Source organism: Panicum virgatum, chromosome 1N, assembly GCF_016808335.1.
Source record: "Panicum virgatum strain AP13 chromosome 1N, P.virgatum_v5, whole genome shotgun sequence".
Lineage (NCBI taxonomy): Eukaryota > Viridiplantae > Streptophyta > Magnoliopsida > Poales > Poaceae > Panicum > Panicum virgatum.
Genome location: NC_053145.1, coordinates 52,631,429 through 52,653,567, shown reverse-complemented (window position 1 = coordinate 52,653,567; position 22,139 = coordinate 52,631,429). Strand labels below are relative to the sequence as shown.

Below are 22,139 nucleotides of genomic sequence, written 5' to 3'. Positions count from 1 at the left end.
CTTCAACTTAGCAAATTATATGGTCAAGCAGGGATTAGTCAGATGATTTGCATGGCATAAATTTTAATTAGATAGGACTAAACCATTGTTAAACTAAGGTGAGGATGATACATGCGCCGATTTAGTTAATTAAGGGGTTAATTTGCACCATATAAGATATCAGGGATGAATGTCACACTTTTATAACACTTGAAGGATAAAAAATACGTTTTTTTCTAAATCAAACGCACGCCACAAACTGGAGTGATGCGGATGCAAAAGGGCCAAAGGTTTTACAGGGGCATATTTCCAAATTCGCAGACGAAGAGACCAAATCATATACTAAAACTAAACCGATATATTGAATTCATCAACCGTAAATATTGGCTGCCTATAGTTACAAAGACGTACGACAACATCAACATACACTGGTTGTCTAGTAACTGTGCAACCTAGCTGTGGCCCGCCTCGCATGTTGGGAGCGCTTTGAGCTAGTGTCTGGTATCCCCGTGCACAGATGCCATAACTACATTAATGTATTCCCGGGCACAAATACCATAGCTGCATTAATGTTTCTCACATCTCTATAGCATCATCACTAAAAAACAACTTTCTGACATCAACCTACAGTCAAGTTCCATTCAAATAAATTTTTAGTAATAATAAGAATATACATCAACCTACAGTCAAGTTCCATTCAAATAAATTTTTAGTAATAATAAGAATATGACTAATGCTTTTTACAAGCTAGTACGCAAGCTTGTGTGTTACTTCAGTTGTTGTGAGGGAGGGACTGTGCAGTCTATACGAGGTTAATTGAGCCACCTTTGTGTCACCCCCAAGCGAAAGCACTCGTATTGTTCAAACATAATCTTATACAATCCCATCAACTGTCTTGGCGCAATGATACGCGAACTGCTCTTAGAAGAAGGCACATTAAGAGATCAGCCTAACTGAACCTAGGTATCTAAAATGTTGGCGACCGCTCCATAGTGCGCTACGATCCTATTGAGAACTTGATGCTCTAACCTTAACACTACCAAAGTAGTATGATACCTTTTCTTCTACGAACCTTATACACACACTATATTGCCCTTCACCTAAATCTTAACATGAGAGATCAACTACCCTTCTTGCGGCTTAGCTGTAGAGCTGTGGCTGCAGCACCTGCTAATTGAAATAAGACAAGACTATTGTACTCTTTATATGTCTACTCTATCATAATATAACTACACTATATGACAATAATGCCATCTTCTAATTGAGAAATCTTATGCCATGGCATGTCAAAAGGGAGCGGAGCACCTGTATTTATAGGTGCTCATGAGTGTTGTAGTGTTACCATGTGGCAACTTCCACACTCTGCTTTAAAAAAAATCTAACTCTAGAATTATCTCTAATGTTTATTCAATCGTGCAAAATATCTTATTTTAAAGAATTCCTATTTTATCATAAAACGTGGTAAGTCCCCTCTTTTGTTATTTCCAAATTCTTCTAGAATCTTCACCTGTATGCATTGTTATTTTCTACCGATCTTGTTGCGGATCCTTTCCTCTTACCACCTCCCACCATTCTAGGCGGTGAACACCATGCGATCCATCACGGTGTTAGTTGTTCACTAGACAAACTGGTTGGGACGTCCTTCCCGATCAGGGGCGGATCCAGTGGTGGGCCTGGAGGGCTGGAGCCCCTCCAGACCCACCGCTGGATCCATGGAGCCCCTCCTAAGCCTCTCCTAGTTTTTTTACATGAATACACTACGAGAAGAGGCTAAAGTTGTTTAGAGGTAGAAAAAAGCCCCTCCTAAAAATTATTCTGGATCCGCCATCCTGATCGCTCGCACAACTAATCCTACTGGTTGGTGGGGTTGGCGCAGACGTGGCAGAGCAACTCCCAAACACATGAACTCCATCTCATCAGTGACTGATGCGAGGTAAGCAGCTAGAGGGATGAGGTTGATGCAAATCCACCTGTAGCTGGTAGCGCTCGACCTAACTATATTAATAAAGTTGTACAAATCAACCGCGGATCTCACGTTCCCTGACTCCCATCTCCGCATCGGTCTGATCTAAAAGGATCTATAAGCAGTGATGATTTATCGGTATCCGTGCAAGATGGCAGGAGCTCTTAGAGATGAAAATGGGAACGAGCTGGAAAACTTCAACCGTTTCCGTTTCCGTATTTTATTACAGAAAATAGGAGAGGGAGCGGAAAAAATAAGAAACAAGAGCGAAATCGAGATATACCGGTTAAGTAAATGGGCGGAAACCGGAAAATTTACCGAAATACATTATTTTTTAGTCTCCATTCACCTTATATGAATATAACACTACACACTCCTTTATGCAAGTTATTTTTTTAAAAAAAATATGATTAAGATTTCATGTTTCCTATGTGTAAATGTGAAATACACCGATTGATGTTGTGGAACAAGAGATGATATATAGTATACCTAATAAATCTTTTTCCCGCTTAAAGATGGGATTAATACGGAATCAATCCCATTATTTTTGGATTTTATAAATACAGAATTAATACGGGATCATCCCGGTTTAAGATGGGATCCCACAAATATGGACGAGATATACTTCTTCCCGCTTCCCGTCCTATTTCCGTATTTGTCCGTAAATACGAAAATTGAGCGGCAAAAATATAAAAATACGGACGGGATGGGACATGATTTTGCCCGTTCATTTTCATCCTTAGGAGCTCTCCTGGCTCCTGCTGCACACCCAGTGTCCACTGTGACTGACGTGCTGCATGTTCAGAGGAGAGAGAATGATATTTTAATTGAGATACATAGAATTACTCTGTTCAGCTGGTTTGTCAGCGGTGCTTTTCTCTGACACTAAGTCAGCATCAGCCAACAATATTTTTCTCTGACAACAAATCAGCACTAGCTACCAGCCATAGCCAGCCAAACAGAGCGAATAAGTACTTCCTGGTAATTTTTGGAGTGTTCATCTTTAGTTGATGATGACCAAAGTTGCGTATTAGGCAAATAATTTTAATATTTATGCTAAATATTTTTAATATGTACATTCTTTATATTTTTTGTGTAAAAAATGTGCATCCTAGTATATTACACTATCTCTTAGTTTCTTTTCTTGGTTTACAAAAAGAAAGTGCATCACAATGTTTGTTGGATATTTTTGGGTACACTTTTTATGTTAATTTTGATGATTTTTATGTGCACAAGAATACGTGCATTTCATTCTTCGAATAGTTTTAATATTTTATTACTTAAATAATATATTAATGTTATTTATTATTATAAACTATCAATTAGGATGAATATATGTGCATTTTGAATAATAAATAGCATTGCAATTATAAGTTCATCCCGTGTTCTTGCAAAATAATGTACATCACTATGAATTTATTATTTTTTTGTGCAATACATCTGGAAATTTCGGGGAAAAAATATGCACACAGTATATTACACCGATGTCTACAACATACAATTGAGTGTTGTCAGCTACTGAATTCATCAACCGCTACAAAGATGGTACCTATTGTTATAAAAGACACTACATCAACATATACTGGTGATCCTATTCAACTGATCAGTTATGCGCAACGTAGCCTGAGAAACTAATACTAAACCTGTCAATCTACAGCTAGGACCCCGAGTATGCAGGTCGCTGGGTGCCTGGGTACCAACTTTAGCCTGATATTTCACTTATGATCTAACCCGAGGTCCCGAACCTCCCCTTGTCACAAATGCATAGCATACAATCGAGTGGATCGGCACCCAACAGGCCAGATTTTCCTGAGCGAGATAAAAAATGCCCACCAGCTACAGCTCTGCTCTTCGATCACCAAAATGAATTGGTGCTGCATCAACTCCCGGTTCAAGCTTCAAATTTCCAGATCCACAAGGATTACACCAACATGGTGCGACTCCGGTCATATCAAGGAAGAAGCCCAGACCAAAATTTTGTAGGAAGTCATGGCCACCATAAATACTTCAATTCTCTTGGCACTCCCATAACAGTCTTCATCACCAGTGGCGGGAACAGCTTTGGAAGTCCACCAGATGCCAGGAATCCATTGTTCGAACGGCTTGTCTGACAGCTCATAGTCTTATCCAGTTCAAAAGTCCAGTGCCCAGGCACATCATTTATGCGAAACTCTCAAGGAACATGGCCTTCGATCCTGGAGTATGTTCCATAAGGAACCCTCTGCACCCTTGGAAAATCTGGCTTGAAGCGCTTATTAAAATTGGGTGCCAATGACCTATGGTAAATGACAATTATATGGTCATTTAAATCATACTGAAATTATAATAGGAAGACTACAAATGAAAGACAATGATCAAATCTAATCTGACGCAGTGATATACATATCAAAAGCTGCAAAACTACAATCTGCACCGAAAAAATTTCATGTCAAATCGTGACTGGAACATGAGATGACATTCTACATACATGACTCCACCCAGCAAAGACACCACGATTTTTTTCCTTGGGACACTTCCCTAATCTGAAATAACCTAGAACTAGTGCGGTCCAGATTATCACCAAGCACAGCACTGTGTCCTCACCTACCAAATTAGACCATTGACCACCACTTTGCTATATGGAACCACTGTGTTAGTACTTAGTAGCAACAAAAAGTCTAATGAATATGGACTTAGACCTACTGGCTAGCAAACGAAAAGGTTGGAACCAAGAAACATCTTGCCATTCCATTCAATACAGAAGTCCTATAGCCGGTTCATCAGCCAGCCAAGATAGGTCTTTTTCGGTATTAACACCAAAAGATATCAGATATGCAAATACCCAAAGACCAACAAATAATCACCTTGGAGAACCAGACCGTTTATGACCAAGTTGACCTAGCATGGATCTTAAAGTTACAATAGCCTCATCAGCAGCCTGCAAAGTGAAAAAAAAAAATATATGAACTTCAAGGCAGAAACATAACATTTAAGCTATATCCAATCAAGAAACAAAATTACTGTATCCAATCAAGGAAAACCCATTATAGATTAAAACCTCACATACAAATAGAATATATTGTTTCTACTCCAAATGCATTCCCTGTTTTTCGGTGTTCTTGCCCCTGTTTTGAAGTGCAATTGCGGTTTTACCCTCATTTTTTCAATTATGTGATTTTACCCTTTATTTTTCACAAGTCATTGCGATTTTGCCCTTGGTCTTTGCATATTTGCCCTGTTTTGACTCGTTGACTATGGGTAAAATTGCACTAACTTGTGAAAAATAAAGGGCAAAATCACACAGTTGAAAAAATAAGGGCAAAATCGCAATTAAACTTCAAAGCAGGGGTACAAATGCCCCTTCTGAAAATCTAGAAGATGATTTGATTGAAACATTAATTTACATCTGAGGTGAAGGCAATTGAATATAATCTCACAAACTATTGAACTTGTTCAATCAAACCACTTTTAATGATCTCAGAACCTATCCAATTTGTCTACCAGGCCCATCTCTTAGTCCCATTGATAACAAAATCATGTGTTACAAAACTTCTGCCCTGTGGGAATGACAATGAACCACCTTTCGCCATGCCACTTGACCTTCAACGGAATAACAATGAACCACCTTTTTTCCATGTTACTTAACCTTTTGATTAACTAGATGAATCCAGACTTTCTTAGGGCATGGAAACTAAACTAACGAAAGGAAAACAAATTGATTATTCGGTATGAAACTGCTTATTACCTGGATTTTGGCCTCTTCCCATGTTAGCGCAACTCCTTTGCCTAGAATTTGTCCGCCAACTTCTACCTGAGCATAAGATTCTTTCCCAAGTGAGCCATCTGGAGGAGACGGACGAGCTTGAAAATTTAAGTTATATCCCTCAATCGTGCACTGAAATGTGTTTTCATATATATCATTTGTTTGTGTTATAAAAGATCAAGTCAAACAACTAATAATCGACCAGGTACTTACAAGTTCCTTGAGAGCAGCAACAGAACCTCCTGTTTTTTGGGAGTTATTATCCTCCATTTTCATAAAGCGAGATTCCTCAGAAGTGCTTGAAACTGGCAACATATCATCCCTCGTATTTCCAGAGTATCCAAAATAGTTGCGGTTGCTACCGAAACCATTTTCTTTCAGATCAGTCATCTTATTTGGATCAGATGACAGGTATTTATCTGCAGCAAAATTTACTATGTCAAACTCAATAAAATAGACTACTGCATAAAATGATAAAAATGTTTTAGCAATGAGCAAAATACAAGAATGTCGACAATTTGCCTTGTTCAACGTATATAAAATGAAAACAAGCTCTACCTAGTTGTCAAAGAACTAAAGTTAAGCAAGCCACTCGTGGAGATGAAACTCAATTGGCTGCACAACACCAATGACATAAATAAGACGAGATAAAACTTACGAGCCAAGTTTCTTAATGACATCTCTGCAGCTTGACCCTGTGCTTCTCTCCTTGTCCTACCAATTCCTTCACCTATCTTTTCCCCAACAATCCAAACCTGGACGAGGTACAATAAAACAGAGCAAGGGAGGGAGGGAAATAAAGTAAGTACATTTAATTATTGCAAGCAGATGATAGTTCAGGGAAGTTTTCCTTCAAATAGACAATGGAAAGTCAGATGCCAAAATAAATTTCAGTTGTCGGTCAGAATTATGAATCTCCCCTGGGAATTATATTGAGGTGTATTGCAGTGTAGGAAATTCTATCAAAAATAGTTATTTCAGCACATCCGTTTTCACAACTTCCAATTATTCTAGCCATGGACTTCCTTGTTAGATGAAGTTGCTGATATGATGAAACCAATTAAGAGAAGAGATTCTAATCTACCTCAATAGAGAACTGTAGCTCTGGAGTATCACATAATGTTGACCTGTACTCGACCTAAACACAAAAGGAAATGTCAACCAAGATTAAAGACAAGTCTTCTGATCCATAAGTATCGAATGCTACACACTACCTTGGATCCACACTTCAGCGTAATTCCCTCTAGTATGCCAGCAGAGGTCCCTGCATATTGTGCAAAGTGTCTTCCTGATTCTAGCTGGTTGTTTCTCCTTGAGGGAACATGCCGAGCTGATAGCTCCTCACCTTCATGGCATAAATGAACTTAAGCATAATCCATAAAAGAACATCATATTTCTACCCATCTATGTGCTCAACAAAAGCGAAATTGTTGGTCTATCGAATTACTACCTTCCTTAATTTTGCCAGCATTAGTGGGTCCTTATGTGGAATAATTAATTATTTCACATTAATGCAGTAATTCATCACAAAATCATCTGCATATTGCTTGTCATATCTAGTTGCAGGATAATTGCAACAATTGCAAGAAGCTTCTCCCTATTTACCAAGGCCATAGCTGCCATATTTTTATGATGCCCAAAGATCCAACAAGGTGAATCATGTGTTGAAGTGACAACCATATAGAGGATGAAAAAAATATAGGTACAATGAGTACGAGCTGTGCTTGGTAGCATGCAGTGGCAGTGATGATGAGAAAAAGAATATTGAAAAAAAAATCCCGACATGCAGCCATATACTATAGATGTTTCAGAATTCGAATTGTATGTTGGATCATCACCTTAAGTAGTAGAGATAAGTTACTGACCAAACTTATACCTAACATCTTACCAAGCATAGGTGTGGTAACACATGACAAGAGAGGACAAGAAAAGCGCTCTCTCAACATGAACACTAAAAGAGGGGTGGGGTGTAAATTGATAAAACATACCCGAAAAGGCTATGTATTTTGGAGGTCCATGGTTTTGAAGCATGTTGTGATCCTCAGTATGCGGTAGCTACATCAAGCAAATGTTGTCATTAAGTGTCTATGTGCATACTTAGCAAAGCAAACAGACTCAAAAAAATTTATTCAAATCACCTACCTGACTGGAAAACCTCTGGTTCTGATAGCTAAATCTATCAGAGGACATAGGACTATCCCCACCATGAAAGAATGAAGGATGAGGTGGCTGCTTTTTCTCATAGAACATAGAGTCAGATTGTACTGTGAAACCTGCTGAACCTCTATTCAGATTACTTGGATTAATACCATCCTCTGTGGGAAACCAATTCCCATGAGGTTGCACTGGTGGAACTGGGACTTGCACTGGTGGTATTGCTGGGAGTGGAGGCGTAGGATCTCTTGTATCTTGACCATGCTGTAATATGAGAAGCCTTCTCCTTGTGTCCGGATCTAGCTCAGACTCAGGAACTTCACCCTCTTCTCTAGCTGGAGAACCTTGCAGTGGATCTGAAAAACCTGGTTGAACAACTGGTTGGTTGAATGGAGGTGGCGTCATGCCAAGGGGTGGGGCAACTGGTGCGACTGAAGACGAAACTAAATTCTGGGCAGGGGCCATTGGCATGACAAAGCTCGCCACTGTTGGATGGAATGCTTGAGAATTGCCTGATGCTTCCTGGAAGTAGTTAAGAATTTAATATGGATACAAGAGAATAAATGGGGGCATAAAGAACTAAAAAATAAGGGAACATCATGATGCATTGGGAGTTGATTTCGTAAAATATAAAATGACTCCAAAAGTGTCAGCATCTCACTAGAAAAATTCTTCATGTTGTCATGTGTTTCAAATAAACAAATTACTCAAAACCGTTCAAAACAGACATCAAATCATAATTTTAACAAACAGATATCTATACTGCTTAGTTATGGAACAAATACATCTTAGTAAGAACTGTTTTGTGTTTTTAGGCAATGTTAGAATCTTTGTTGAACTGAAAGTGAAAAGTTTTCTTGAAAACTGTTTGTTATGGACATATGTGATTTGTGCTTCCATGATATAAGATGTTCTGTAAACTAAAATTTCTGTCAAATGATTTAGTAATATATATAACAATTTTTTTCAGAAATTGTGCTAATAGCTGCCACAGATTATTATTGGATGTGTTTTTTTTTTGCAAAATCGATGAGTTCAGGAAAAGAAAACCAAAATTTGAGTCATAAAAAGCACAAACCTTCATCCTCCGCTCGACCTCAGCATCTGCCATACCATCAAAAGGCAATGCATCTCTATTTCCGTTCACTGCTGCAACATTCTCATCCTAAGAAGATGAAAAGAACTGTTATTTACTGAGAAGCGAACACAGAAGCAACAAACTTTCTGAACTTACCTCTGCTATCAAATAGTTGCCAACATCCGGAGCAGATGAGATATCATTCTCATCCTCATAGGAAATATTACTAATCCTTGGCAAGAGGCCTTCATCGAAGTCTCTGTCAATTGAGCCATGCAATTCTATGTAAAAATCTGCTGGACTCACTGTGGTATGTTACAAAAAACAAATACACACAAAAGTCTAGAGAAGCATTAGAGAAAAAACAATCTTACTTGAAGAAACTACCCCTAACATTGCATGCAACATTTCTGGCAACACACAGAACTGGTATGGAACAATTTGCCTAGAAGGTGAAAACTTTGTTAGTGACCAAATGATATATTCGTAGTGGTACAGGGCTACAGGCTATGAACTTCACCTCTGCTTGAGGAGCATAATATGGAGTGAATGCTGGAACCACATGAACTCTAGATTGATCTTTCTCATCCCAAACTTTTAGGCGATCATCAATTACTAATGCCATTCCAGGATGGCAAGAACCATCATGGAAAACATTCAACAAGGACTTTTTCAAACCTGTAGATGGCAACTTTGACATTAACATCAGTATGATGGAACTAGGAAAAAAAACAAGAAAATGTGCATAAAGCAAATTTAAAACTTGAGCTTATTTTTGACAGTTTGTCAGCTTCTCATAATGACAACACTTAGGTCAAATTACACTATGCTCCTTTTGTACTCGTTCAGAAATTTTGGTTGATGCATATATGCAACACTTCGGTCATAAGATCTGGTGTCAAACAGTTAGGGCACCTGGGCTACGGCCTATAGAATCAATCAAGTCTTCCCATCTACTATTCAACAAGAAATGAGAGAAATAGCATACCAGATTTTACACACACCATTCGATCATGAAGTTGAACAGAATTAATCAATCTTGAATCTGGATCAAGCAATCTCCACATTTCTAAAGCATAATCTCTCTCTGCCATCGTACACACATAGACCTCAAAACGCTTGCGCCCTCTCGCAATTAAGTAACTGCGAAGATCCACCCAGGCTGGCCTTAAACGGACGAGAACACTCGTATCCCTTATCTACAGAAAACAGTACAGATCAGTCTGGCCGTTTGGTAATCTTTTGTGCAACCAAAACAGTGAGTGCAAACAATAAGCTTGGATCACCAAATCAGTAAGATACTAAACAATTGCTATTACTAAGCAAGAATACAAATCTCCTCATACATTCATCCATAGGCCTAACACAAAATGAAATAATTTGAGTATTTGACTGATAATTGCTATAACAGAAAGGTATGGAGGTACTACAAATCCCATGACTTAAGAGCTTTTGCTTTTATAAAAGACCTTTAGGATCTTTTTGCCTTATAAAAAATTATGAGAAAGTTTGATACTGCAAAGAAAAGAAGCAGGTTTATCACGTTCCAGGTAGAACAAATATGGCATTCGCTTAGGGTACTGATGTGCAACGAAAATCCAAACAGAAAGCACACCGCACTATGCAGTTATTATAAATCTATGAGCTGATAAAGATATGCTGCCATGGACAGCCCCAAATAAAGTTCAAGCAATTTAACACATACCAGAGGATTTATTCTTGTCAAGATAATGTTTTTATCTTGTAATCTTATAATTGGACGTGTCATTGGTTGCTGGTTATCAGACAATGGTGGAACAACCTCAGGTTGCGCTTTATACACCTTTCCATCATCACAGACCTGATCACCTTCTATATATTGCTTTAGGATGGACTTATCATCTTGGTACCTCTTGACCTCTGATAGCATACCATTTCTACGCTGTGGGTCTGTCTCATTATTCAGCTTTCTTTGAAGAGCATCAATTCTGTCCTCAAAAGACCGTGATGTATTGGCAACAATCAATGTCTCATCGAGGTCAAACACAATACCCAGGCATCGAAGATTTAACATGGTCAAGCAAGAATTGTACAAGCCAAATGGCAATCTATAGCCCCAGAAACATGCATGATTTGTCAAGTTTCTTCTCGACGTCATCGCAACTAAATGCAATTCTTCATCTCCTAGAGGAACAACTGCGGTCTGCATAGGCAAGGAATTAAAAGGTTCAATGTAATGTATATAGTATAAAATTATAAATAGCTGAAGGCGGATGTTTAAAGAAAAGCATTACATCTCTAAGAGATAACTAATAATATATAAGGTGGATCTTAAATTCCCACAAATATTTACGAAATATAAAGGTGCCAAAAACCACATTTACCAATGAATTATGGTAGAGAAAAACATTAGCACAGGTTCTTAAGTTCAGACAAACCGTAAAAGAAGCACTTGAGAGTAACAATAACTTCGTGATAGATCGAGATGCTCCGGATTATGTTTTACATGTTCCCTCAACTTGACAGAATTCAGGATTCAATACTTAGATGCAATTAAAGTGATGATACGATGTTAATAATTGTCAACTAGTGCTAAAGACAATGATGCAACATGTCATCAGACTGGTGTGCCTCAATTCCAAAGAACCAGTACATGTCATTAGGACATCCAGTGGCTGATTGTCCAGTTCTGAAAATTAAACCTCTGTTTCATATGTCGTTCCAACTAGCCTCAGTAAAGTCATGTTAAAACTCTATAGCGTGAAAAATGAGTCCATGTCCATATAACATAAGACTTTGTGATAATCATGCAAGTTCAAGTTGGTGTCATCACTGACAAAATTTCAGTGCATATTTAGTCATCCGTCCTCATCCTATCAAAAATCCTTGTCCACAGTGATCGTTCAAGTAAAATTAATAAAATTACTCCATACCTAGTAAGGATTAATTATGGTCCGGTAAACTTGTCACGTATTCGTACGAATAAAAAACTTTCCATCCATCAAAACTGTCCATGTAAAATTAGAGATTCTTTCATGTGTGCAGGTTGTTCCTCTTTTTAGACTCTGGATGTGAATCTCTATTTATGTCAGGAATAATTTGCATATACCTTGTTGTCCCTGAGGCAAGCGGCGTGCATGGCAACGAGCGGCAGTGGCGCCACGTCGGTGCCGGCGGGCGGCCTGGACTCCATGACGAGGCATCGGGCGTCGACGGCCACCGTGTGCATGACGGCGAGCGGAGGGCATCGCTCGCTGGGCGGGGAAAGGCGGTCAACGCGGATTTCTCGTGCCCACGCCGCCACGGCCAAGCCGGCGCTCGCCTCGCCCTTCGGCCACACCTCCACCTCTCCGATTGAGGTGTTCCCGTAATAAACCATCGACTTGAACATATTCTCTCTAGATCCAACAAAAAACAACAAGCAGATCCCAAAAGGATCAAGCAGATCTTCAGGTCAAGGGTTCGTTCTGGGCATCCAAAACAAGGGGCCTGCCTCACACAGGTAGATCTCCAGGATCTGCAAGCCCCCTTGCGGATCTGTTCTTATGAATCGTTCGAACGAGAAAAAAACCACAAAAACAGGTAGGGGAAAGCAGATAGACGTGTGTGGCCTTAGTGAACGATTCTTAAGACCGTGTTCGAATTCTTCACCGTTTCTGACCAGATTTGGTGCGACAGGTGAGGATTCGCGGGTGGCTTGTTCAGATCCAGGGGGAGTTCGTGCGCTACCGCATCAATGGCGGGCGCGTTGTGGAGAGAGAGAGAGAGAGAGAGAGAGAGAGGGAGGGAGGGAGAGAGGTGGAGGTGGGGTGGGAGAGAGGCTTGCGTCTGATCAGATTGCGATACCGAGTTGGAGAGCAGATGGATTTATTTTGGCAGGTGGCGGGGGAGGGTAGCGTAGCGGTGGAGGGTTGGGATTATCGCCAAGCAATTATTATTGTTGCGTTTTATTTCTTGCAGTTTAATTTGATTTTTTTTCCTTTTGCGTCATATTTGCGTGTCTCTTTCTCTCGACTCGCCGAAAGCCGGTTCCGGCGAGGTGGCACGTCACGTGTTGGTGGTGGCCAGGGAGGTAGTTGACCTCTTTTACTCGCTTTTCTATGGTTAGGTACGTGGTTGGCCACTGGCCGTCCAAAATCAGCGTCAAGCAAACGAGAGAGATCGGCGTCCTTTTCTCGATGTACATTACCTTCAAAAAAAATTGTTATATGATTATGAGACAAGTAAATTTCGGATCCATTAATGAGGATTTCCTGATATATTAGGTAAAAGATATAATTATTCCTTGTACTAAAGAATCAAGGAAATCAAGATATCATGGTTGAAATCTGGATACGTTTTAATGTAAGATATTTTGATTTTACCGCGCTGCTAGCGACCCAGATGCTCCGATAAAACATTAGAAATTAACCATCAGAGATCACTATTTGTAATATGCAAAAAAATGTATGTAAAAATGTCCGCCGTAACATGAACAGTATATTTCATGCAATATCCATTGTGAAACGTGTAGATATAATGATTACAACATTGATACTTAACTATTGCAGCATATGTCAAAGCCTCTGAATTCTTTTAAAGTCCGGATGCCCTTACTTTTAGCATTACCGATGATTTTATTATGGGGCAACCTTTTCGATTTTAGATTAATCTACAAAAAAATATTAACATCTTTAAGACAAAATAATTGTGCTATCAAGATATATTTTTATGGTGGGTTTAATGAAACTAATGTGATGTTAATCGTCTTCCACCGACACTGCTCATCCACGCCGCCGCGTGTGCCCGCCAGAGTAGCCATCTCAGACGTTTGTTGGCGCCGTGCTTGCTCGTTCGTACCTCGGAGTGCGTTGTCCAGAGCCATGTGCTCGCCACGATAGGGATCTTTTCAATCTTCAGAAGAAGCAAATGAAAATGAGTGCGTAACAACAAAAGTAGAAAAATGAGATGCATTGTCGTTCACTGATGTTCAATTCAGCGTGCTCAATTCAACGTGCATCGACCGATTTAGTCTGTCAATTGTGCATTGACCAATTTAGTAATTGACTGATTTAGTCTGTCAATTGTGCATTGACCAATTTAGTCGCTCAAGTCAATTGATATTGTGCATTGACCAATTTTGTATGTCAAGTGACGGATTTAGTTTGTCAATGATCAATTTAGTCTTTCAGTAGCAACAAAATGGTACAACTAAAGACTTTAGTTCCTGTTATTAGGACCAAAAGGACCAGAGCATTGGTCAGGTCGTTTTGAAGCTAAGCTGCCATCTCTCTTCCTGAATGGTGTTTTGAGCATCAATAAGTTTCTCAATTCCTAGGATTTATATAGCCTGGTTAATTGGTGGATCAGCCACTCCAGGCCATTCTGATGGGTGGACATTAGTTAGCTGAACCGCGCGCTCATCTTCAACTACCATGTTGTGAAGTATGATACAAGCACGCATTATTGAATTAAGTATTTGTTTATTCCATAAAAGAGCTAGTATGTGCAAGATTTTCCACTTAGCTTGTAGGACACCAAAAGCTCTTGTGACGCTGATTGATCTCCGGCGGCTACCTCGCAGTCGGTGGCTCCCTTTTCTACGTTTCCCGCAGGGGCCTCCGTGCCGCCAGGACTTCCTTTTGCATCCATTGTTAGAGAATGCAGCGTTTAGATGCGTGACCTTTTTATTTCACTGTGACCCATATCTCTTTTTTTTTTTGAACAACTGTGACCCATACCTCAAATAGGTCTCGTATTATGGGTTCTATTGTTGGAGACAGTCGCCAGCCTTGGTGGCTCTCACCACCAAATCAACTTGATTTCACCGGGATGTCGGAGGAGGGTGAAAATTGGATGCAAGAAAATACCCCAGCACCCTATTTTGAATTATTTTATGTGAGGATATATAATTTAGTCTTGCAGTGTATATTTTCAACTTGCACCGAACCAGTCAAACGTAGCACATATTTTGAATTCATGTATTAGACCAACAACAACAACATAGCCTTTTTTCCCAAGCAAGTTGGGGCAGACTAGAGATGAAACCCGAAAGAAATAAGTTCAAGGTTCAGGCACATTGATAGCTAGTCTCCAAGCGCTCCTATCCAAAGCTATCTCTTTAGAGATATTCCAATTCTTAAGGTCTCTCTTAACCGATTCATCCCACGTCAGTTTAGGTCTACCTCTACCCCTCTTTACATTATCGACCCGCTCAAGAACCCCATTACGCACCGGCGCTTCAGGAGGCCTTCGTTGGATATGTCCAAACCATCTCAGCCGATGCTGGGTAAGTTTCTCCTCAATTGGTGCCACTCCGACCCTATCCCGAATAACTTCATTCCGGACTCTATCCCTCCTTGTGTGCCCGCAAAACCACCGCAACATCCGCATCTCTGCTACACTCAGTTGCTGGACATGTCGCCTTTTTGTAGGCCAACATTCAGCACCGTATAGCATCGCCGGACGAATTGTTGTCCTATAGAATTTGCCTTTAAGCTTTTGTGGCACCCTCTTGTCACAAAGGATGCCAGAAGCTTGTCGCCATTTCAACCAGCCAGCTGAAATTCTATGCCTAACATCTTCATCAATGTCGCCATCCTTTTGTAGCACTGATCCTAAATACCGAAAAGTATCCTTCTGGACCACCACTTGTCCATCTAGACTAACGTCTCCCCCCTCATGCCTAATCGCGCTGAAATCGCACATCAGCGCTGAAATTCATGTATTAGACCAATGGATTTTAAATTTGTGGCAAATATTTTACCATATTTCACTATTTTACTTCAAAAGTAAAATCCAATAACTAGAGTTACATATCATCCTATCTTTATTTAAACTGAAATTGTAATTATGTTCACAAGCAGCGAAACAATGTGAAGCAAGCTAAGGCTCACTATTGACTTATTAGATGCTGTTAAACTGCATTTGCCAGCGTTGTTTAAAAAGCTCCAGGTAAAAAAATCATTCACCGCACTATGAGATCACAAAGCCAGAATGTGAAATCGCCAAAGATGGAGAGTGGAACAAGGTTGAAGCTGACGGATGAAAGATCTCTCACTCAGCTGATGCTATTTCTCTGTAGGGCTTTCCCTTTCATGTACAGTTTAGGGCTAAATGAATTTGGCATACCAAGTTCAGGAGTACTGACAGTGTATGTTAGCCTACGATTTTGTGATATCTAGCAGGCGCACCAAGGAACAATCAAATCCAATCCCTGAATGGTGTGAAACTCGACCACTATCTCCTATCTATACACAAACTACAGTACTGAATGGCAGTGACTATCTTACGTATTCGGATTCATGCTATACTCTAACAGGAAAACCAAAGTTTTGAAATGTTCTGATTTGACCTCCACGGCCTGCTGTGACAATTACTAGGCCCCAAGCCGACACATTTGGAGCTTGATCTCCCTCGTCGGCAAGGTAGGTAGTAGGCCTGTGACTCTGCTTTGCTGGTGTGATGAGTTCTTCAGGCCAAGTCACAGATGATCTGTCACCATTATGATTTGAATTGTTGCTTGCGATGTTGGTACTCTGGTACTTAACATCTGGCATCTCTTGTGCTTTTGCAGGTTTGGTTTGCAGTATATGGTCATTCTCCAACCCATTATCCAGCTCTTCTTGTTTGTTAGAAGCCATTTTGGTGCTTGCAAAAGGCCAGGTAACAGCAACTGTCACACTCTTGCAGTGGAAGTGTTCATGGGTATTTGTGACAGAAACAGTGCCCTTCTTTCTGCTTGGCTCGAAATCATCATTGTTTCTCCACATATAAACATGGGAATCCTCACTTGCAGAGATAATATACCGTCCATTTCCAGCTAAACAGGCTGAGATCTGGCTGCTGGTGTTTCGGAATCCTGGAATATGGCAAGACATAAGAACTATGTAACTGAGACCAACCAGCAGAACAGAAGACGAAAATTGAGCAAGGATTCTTTTTCTTAATAACAAACAGACAGAGAGTGACATGCACAGAAAACTAACTATGTAGCCGTTAAGATCTATCAATAGGGACGAACTATTTTAACATGTTAAGTGAACAACAGAGCCATCATAGCAGAAATGTGGAACCTGACATGTTCCAGCACTGCTCTTGAAATGAAGAACAAGGCAGATACAATTGATCTTCAGTTTTCAATAATGATTGCACCATGATATGAACTAGCATAAAGTTTTTACGTATATGAAGAAATAGTTGATAAGAAATTATTTACCTTTAAACCTGTGGACTAGCTCAAAACCATCAAGAACTCGGATTCTTGAATCTGCAGATGTGATTATGACCTTTGAAGAACTCCCTGAGACAAACTATTTGAGGAACTTTATTCAGTTTAACAAAAACGAGACGAAAGAGGCAGACTGCCTCCCCGCATTACACTTAGAAGAAGGCAGGACTCGAACCCGGGTCTGCTGGCTGAGAGCGAGCTCCACTAGCCAGCAGCCCGCGAGAGCGCCTGCGTTTATTCAGTTTAACAAAGCAGCATTATCTCAACTCTGGTGCAGTATGATTCACATCACAACATATGTTTATTCGAAATAAGCACCTGAAATCCAGTGATTTTCTTCTGTCTGGATTTCCTTTTCTTGTTTTGCAGATCGATTCTTTTTTTGTAGCAAAGCATGTCATCTAGTCAGAAGAAAGGGAAAAAAATATAAGTTTAGGCTAGCAAGACACAGAATAAGGTCTTTGAATGAGAGGTAAGAACAGAATTAAAATGCAAGCCAATGTACCAGATGTATCATACAGATGGCAACTGCCCTTGTGAGATCCAATCAGTGCGCCCTAAGACAAGGCATTAGAGCATTTGATGAGCATGGGATAAATTAATAGGGCCTGTTGACCAAAATTAAGAAACTAGGAAGTAGATCAAATTCAAACCTTTCCATCTGGGGTATAGCAGGCAGCAGTAACCATTTCATGTAGATCGACCCAGTCGACAATTTCGCGTTTAGGAATACTCCAGATACGAACCTTTTCATCCAGGGAACCACTAATGAAGTATCTATCATCAACAGGATTGAACTGGATGCAAGTCACTTAACCAAAAAGAAATGTTATCAGAAGGACAACTATAATACAGTGCTGAGATAGAGAGGGGCTGGGATTCTGAAGTGAAATTCATACCGTAGTCACTGTGTGAGAAAGTTTTCAAACAATAAGTGCTTGACATGTGCCACAACCGCACTGTTTTATCCATTGATGAAGAAAGCAAATACTGCAGGAATAAAAAAATGGAGCTAAAGAATGCTGAAATAGTTGAAACTAAAATCAATTCATAAGAAGTTATGCTGCCTAGAATCATTTAAATTCAATTGAATTATCGATAGCAGCAAGTAGACTGAGAGGTGTCAAGAGAAGTGCCTAGCAAAAAATGTTGTGTGTGTTGCTGTCAGTGTATCTGAGTACGCAGTACCTTGACTAGTTACGGGCACTAATTCCTACATAAAAACTCTGGTGGAATAATTAATTTGCACTTTTAAACCCCATAATTACCATCATGTATATCAACGTCATTTTTAATCTATTTAGAAGAAGACAAATCTCATCTCATCTTAGAGATATATATCTATTCATGATTTTGTCAAATTCATTTGTTTCAAGATCCATAAACTCTTCTAAAAGAGGTGTCCCAGAGCAAGCCTTGTAGGCAACACCAATATTAACTCATTATGTTTATTAAATTACAACTTTCTTGAAACAACTTTAGTTAATACGCCCTTTGCTCTGACGCAGAGAAAGACCAAATATCGATTAACAAAATCAGAACCTTAGAGCTGCAAATACAGCGAAGAAATGAAACACCCTTGACTTGCAGTTTAGTACCATGAAACTGGTTAGCTGAGATTCAAATGTCTACATTTTGACAAAAGGCAGCATATCATCCAGATAATAGATTTGCCAAATGCCAAAAAGTTAGTAAGCTTCGTGCTGAACTTTGTAGACAAACTGAGAAGGAAATTGAAACCACAGTAAAGTGGCAATCTGAAAGCTTGTAGGAAGCGTGCCTTAGTTAAGACATAGCACATGGTAAAAGCTGGGGCACACTTGTGCAATAAGGTCAACTTATTTATCCTAAAATCTAAATGCCTAAATAGCAACTGATCAAGTTTTCCTTTCCAATCAGTGCACCAGTTGTACTATGCCAGATCTGGATGCCAAGTTAGGGTATGCCCAAACCCAACAAAAGTAAATAAGGTTAGCTGGTATGTGATCATAATGTTTCTAATGTGACTATTGTTGCATAACATTTGCATTCTTAACAATAGAAAATAAGTTCAGATCTAATATATATAATTATATCCTACTTTCTGGTGCCAGTCATTCTACATTCTATTACAGTCTGCACTTGGCAATGACACTGAAAATATAATAGTACACATTGGAATTGAAGCAAAACTAGAAATGTGTGCACATTACCTGAGATTTGGACCAACTGAGATCAAGCACATCCTCTGAATGCCCTGCAAAGGTTATAACAGGCTTCTCGGACAGTGCAAACACATACTCAGGCAATATCAACCTGTCTGAGCTCGCCGACCCTCCACTGTGCAGTACCTTTGCCCCCAGCTTCTTTTCCCAATGGCTCCCACTTGGAGCAGCTGATGACACAATCAGCTCTGATGACCCATTGCACACCATGGCAACTGGATTGCACACCCCATTCTCTTCCACCCCATTCTCTTTCCCCACCCTCTCAAACTCTAACACCTCCCAAACATGGATTACGCAATCCTCCCCAGCGCTCGCAAGGTAACGGCCATCAGGACTAAATTTGATGCTCCAGATGGAACCATTGTGTGCCTGTATCTCATGTGTGGTAAATAGGCCACTGAGGTCCTTATAAGACTTCCCGTACTGCCGCACCTTGACACGGGCAGGGCCATGGCGTGGAACGCAGTCCTGGCTGCCATCCGTCGCAGAGCCGGAGTGGTGCCCACCTTTCTCTGAAGACGTGTCCTTCTCGTCACTGCTGCGGCGGTCACGGGAGTGGGTGGCCATGGAGCCAGCTACGCAGCGGATGCTGCGGAGCCAACTGCTGCGCCGCCTGGAGCGCGCCCCGCCGTTGCTGGAGCTGGAGCTGGAGCTGGACCTCTCGATGGGCGTAGAGGCGCCACTTTGGGAATTCGAGTTGCAGTTGGAGTTGGGAGTACTGAAAGCTTGGCGGCGCATAAGCTCCTGAACGATAGGGGAGCGGCCTAGCTCCTCCACGGTGAGCTGCCGCCCCGTGCCGACCTCGCGGAGGAAGAACTCCTCCCTCACCACGTACTCGCTGCCATCGTCGAGGTTCCTGATCAAGCACCTGGGGTCCTCCTCGACCGCCTCCAGCGCGGCATCCGACGCGTCGGACAACGACGGCCGCAGACGGCCGCTCCCCAGCGGCGGTTTCGCGGCGGAGCCCAGGGCAGACTCTCCCGATCTGGAACGCGAGACGGGAGATGGCGGGAGCGAGCCCGCGGCGGCGTCGGAGGCGGACCGGCCCGCCCCGAATCGGGCGAGGGAAGGGTCCCCGGAGAGCCCCAACAGCTGGAGCAGCCGGCGGCGGCGCTCCTGGACGGGCGCCGGCTGGGAGGTCCACAGGTCGAGCGCCGCGGCCGACGCATCGCAGCCGCGGCGGCGGCGCGGGCGGTCGGCGCCGTCGTCGTCCGAGGCCGATGTGGAGGAGCCCGAGGAAGAGAGGATGCGGTCGAGCGACTCGTAGAACAGCTCCTCCTCCCCCTCCTGCTCCTCCACTTCCTCCTCCACGCTCATCGCGCCGCCAGCATTGACAGCCGCCGCCGCCGTCGGGAGGGGAGGCGAGGCGAGGCGCGCGCGGCGTGTTCGGCGAATTGCGCGAGAGGGAGGCAAAGGCGACGGGACGGTGTGGGGGGAGGAGGGGAGGGAGGGATGGGGAAGTCGTAGCAGCAAGTGGCGGAGTCAGATGAGATCCGCCACGCCCCCGCCCGCCCGCGCGCGACGACAGCCTAACCGCGAGCGATCTCGCTGTTTCCTCCGATCTCCCCGCCCGCCCGGCGCAGCGCCGCCCCCGCCCGCGTCTTACTTAAGGGTGGTTGGTGACTGTGCTCGCTGCCCCGCTCGCGTCGCCGTCGCCTGTCGTCGCGGTAATCGCCTCTTTGCCCGCTTCCCCCCGGCTAATGGTGGCGGGATTTGCCGGCGCGGTTAATTACCGCCCGCTGTCGCCTGTCGGTACCCGGTGCTACAGCTGTAACCGGCGGGGGTAAAGCAAGCGGACGCGGCCGTGGCCCGTGGGACCACTGTGTCAGTGGGGTAACACCGGGGCGGTTCCCGTTTCCGCGTGACGGCGGAGCGGGACGAAGCGTGGCGAGAAAGAGCAACCGGCCGGCCCGTGCGGTCACGCCGACGGCGCCTTTCGGCGGGCGGGTTTATGGGAGGTGGTGGTAGAGAGAGGGAAGGATGAAGGTGACGGCTCCCGTGCGTCCCGTATGGTAATGTCCCTCCCGTTTTGCGGGGACAGCATACGGTTGCGGCAGGGCAAATTTGTGCCTTCGGCTGCTGACCTGCTGTGGCTGAGCATGGATGTTTTCGAAGAACTTTTTTCGTGTAAATTAGATTATTATTTCAGCATAAACACAATCACCTACTGAGTATTTTAATTGCCGTACTGAAACAGTTGGCTTGGTTCATCTAAATGGTGGGTTAGTTTTTTCCGAAAGATGATTGGCGGGTTAGTTGAGAGCATCTCCAACAGTTTTTCTAAAATCTACTCTTTAAATCATTATTTGAGTAAAAATTATTTTCTATATTATTGTACTCTCCAATAGTTGTTCTATGTCTTATGTGTGGTCTAGAGAGTAATTCTCTCTCTTCATCTTTGGCTAGCGAGAAATTCGGAATAGAAAATGTATACATTTAAATATCCAATTGTGGATGCTGTTCGAGGGTAATTTTTAACCAAAATCTCTATTCCTAATAAACATATAAAACATATAAAGAGTCTCTTGGAGATGCTTTTAGCATTCAAAAGGTAGAACGTACTAGTAGAAAAGATATTGACCGGCCGGGTCAAGTTAATTCCCTCGAGGAAATCTAGACAAACTACTTTTAGGAGACTATATGATGGGTTGTTGGGGCTCCCGTGAACATAAGCCAAATTACGACGACCGACGACAAACACTGACATGAAGATGCAATGTTATTAGTTGCATTTGTGAAAGGTAACCTATTACTATTACTCGTGGGGAAAAGGGGCAAAATGTTGGCAACGTTTTTCATTTTAAATAGAAATTTGACCGTAGACTATC

At 41.9% G+C, this 22,139-nt stretch overlaps 2 protein-coding genes across 5 annotated transcripts; both read right to left on the bottom strand.

Moving 5' to 3' along the window:
• Nucleotides 1-3,327: 3,327 nt before the first annotated feature.
• On the bottom strand, nucleotides 3,328-12,740 carry LOC120656589 (RNA polymerase II C-terminal domain phosphatase-like 1). 4 transcript variants are annotated; one of them, XM_039934732.1, is made up of 16 exons: nucleotides 12,005-12,740; nucleotides 10,622-11,098; nucleotides 9,905-10,115; nucleotides 9,437-9,594; nucleotides 9,291-9,361; nucleotides 9,073-9,175; nucleotides 8,917-9,003; nucleotides 7,827-8,360; nucleotides 7,673-7,739; nucleotides 6,899-7,029; nucleotides 6,769-6,822; nucleotides 6,343-6,439; nucleotides 5,898-6,103; nucleotides 5,667-5,732; nucleotides 4,801-4,859; nucleotides 3,328-4,218 (listed from the first exon to the last, which is right to left on the bottom strand). In XM_039934732.1, exons 1-16 carry the CDS (start codon nucleotides 12,284-12,286, stop codon nucleotides 4,116-4,118), a joined length of 2,706 nt encoding a protein of 901 aa, XP_039790666.1. In that variant the 5' UTR covers nucleotides 12,287-12,740; the 3' UTR covers nucleotides 3,328-4,115. The 4 variants fall into 4 exon arrangements, with proteins under 4 accessions (XP_039790666.1, XP_039790664.1, XP_039790663.1 ...); XM_039934730.1 differs by having other exon boundaries at nucleotides 5,667-5,816; nucleotides 12,005-12,739; XM_039934729.1 differs by having other exon boundaries at nucleotides 4,786-4,859; nucleotides 5,667-5,816; nucleotides 12,005-12,286.
• Nucleotides 12,741-15,895: 3,155 nt separating this feature from the next.
• Nucleotides 15,896-20,892, bottom strand: LOC120656588 (WD repeat-containing protein 44-like). Its single transcript, XM_039934727.1, has 7 exons — nucleotides 19,297-20,892; nucleotides 18,004-18,094; nucleotides 17,758-17,915; nucleotides 17,610-17,661; nucleotides 17,423-17,505; nucleotides 17,093-17,186; nucleotides 15,896-16,735 (listed from the first exon to the last, which is right to left on the bottom strand). Exons 1-7 carry the CDS (start codon nucleotides 20,626-20,628, stop codon nucleotides 16,182-16,184), a joined length of 2,364 nt encoding a protein of 787 aa, XP_039790661.1. The 5' UTR covers nucleotides 20,629-20,892; the 3' UTR covers nucleotides 15,896-16,181.
• Nucleotides 20,893-22,139: the final 1,247 nt, after the last annotated feature.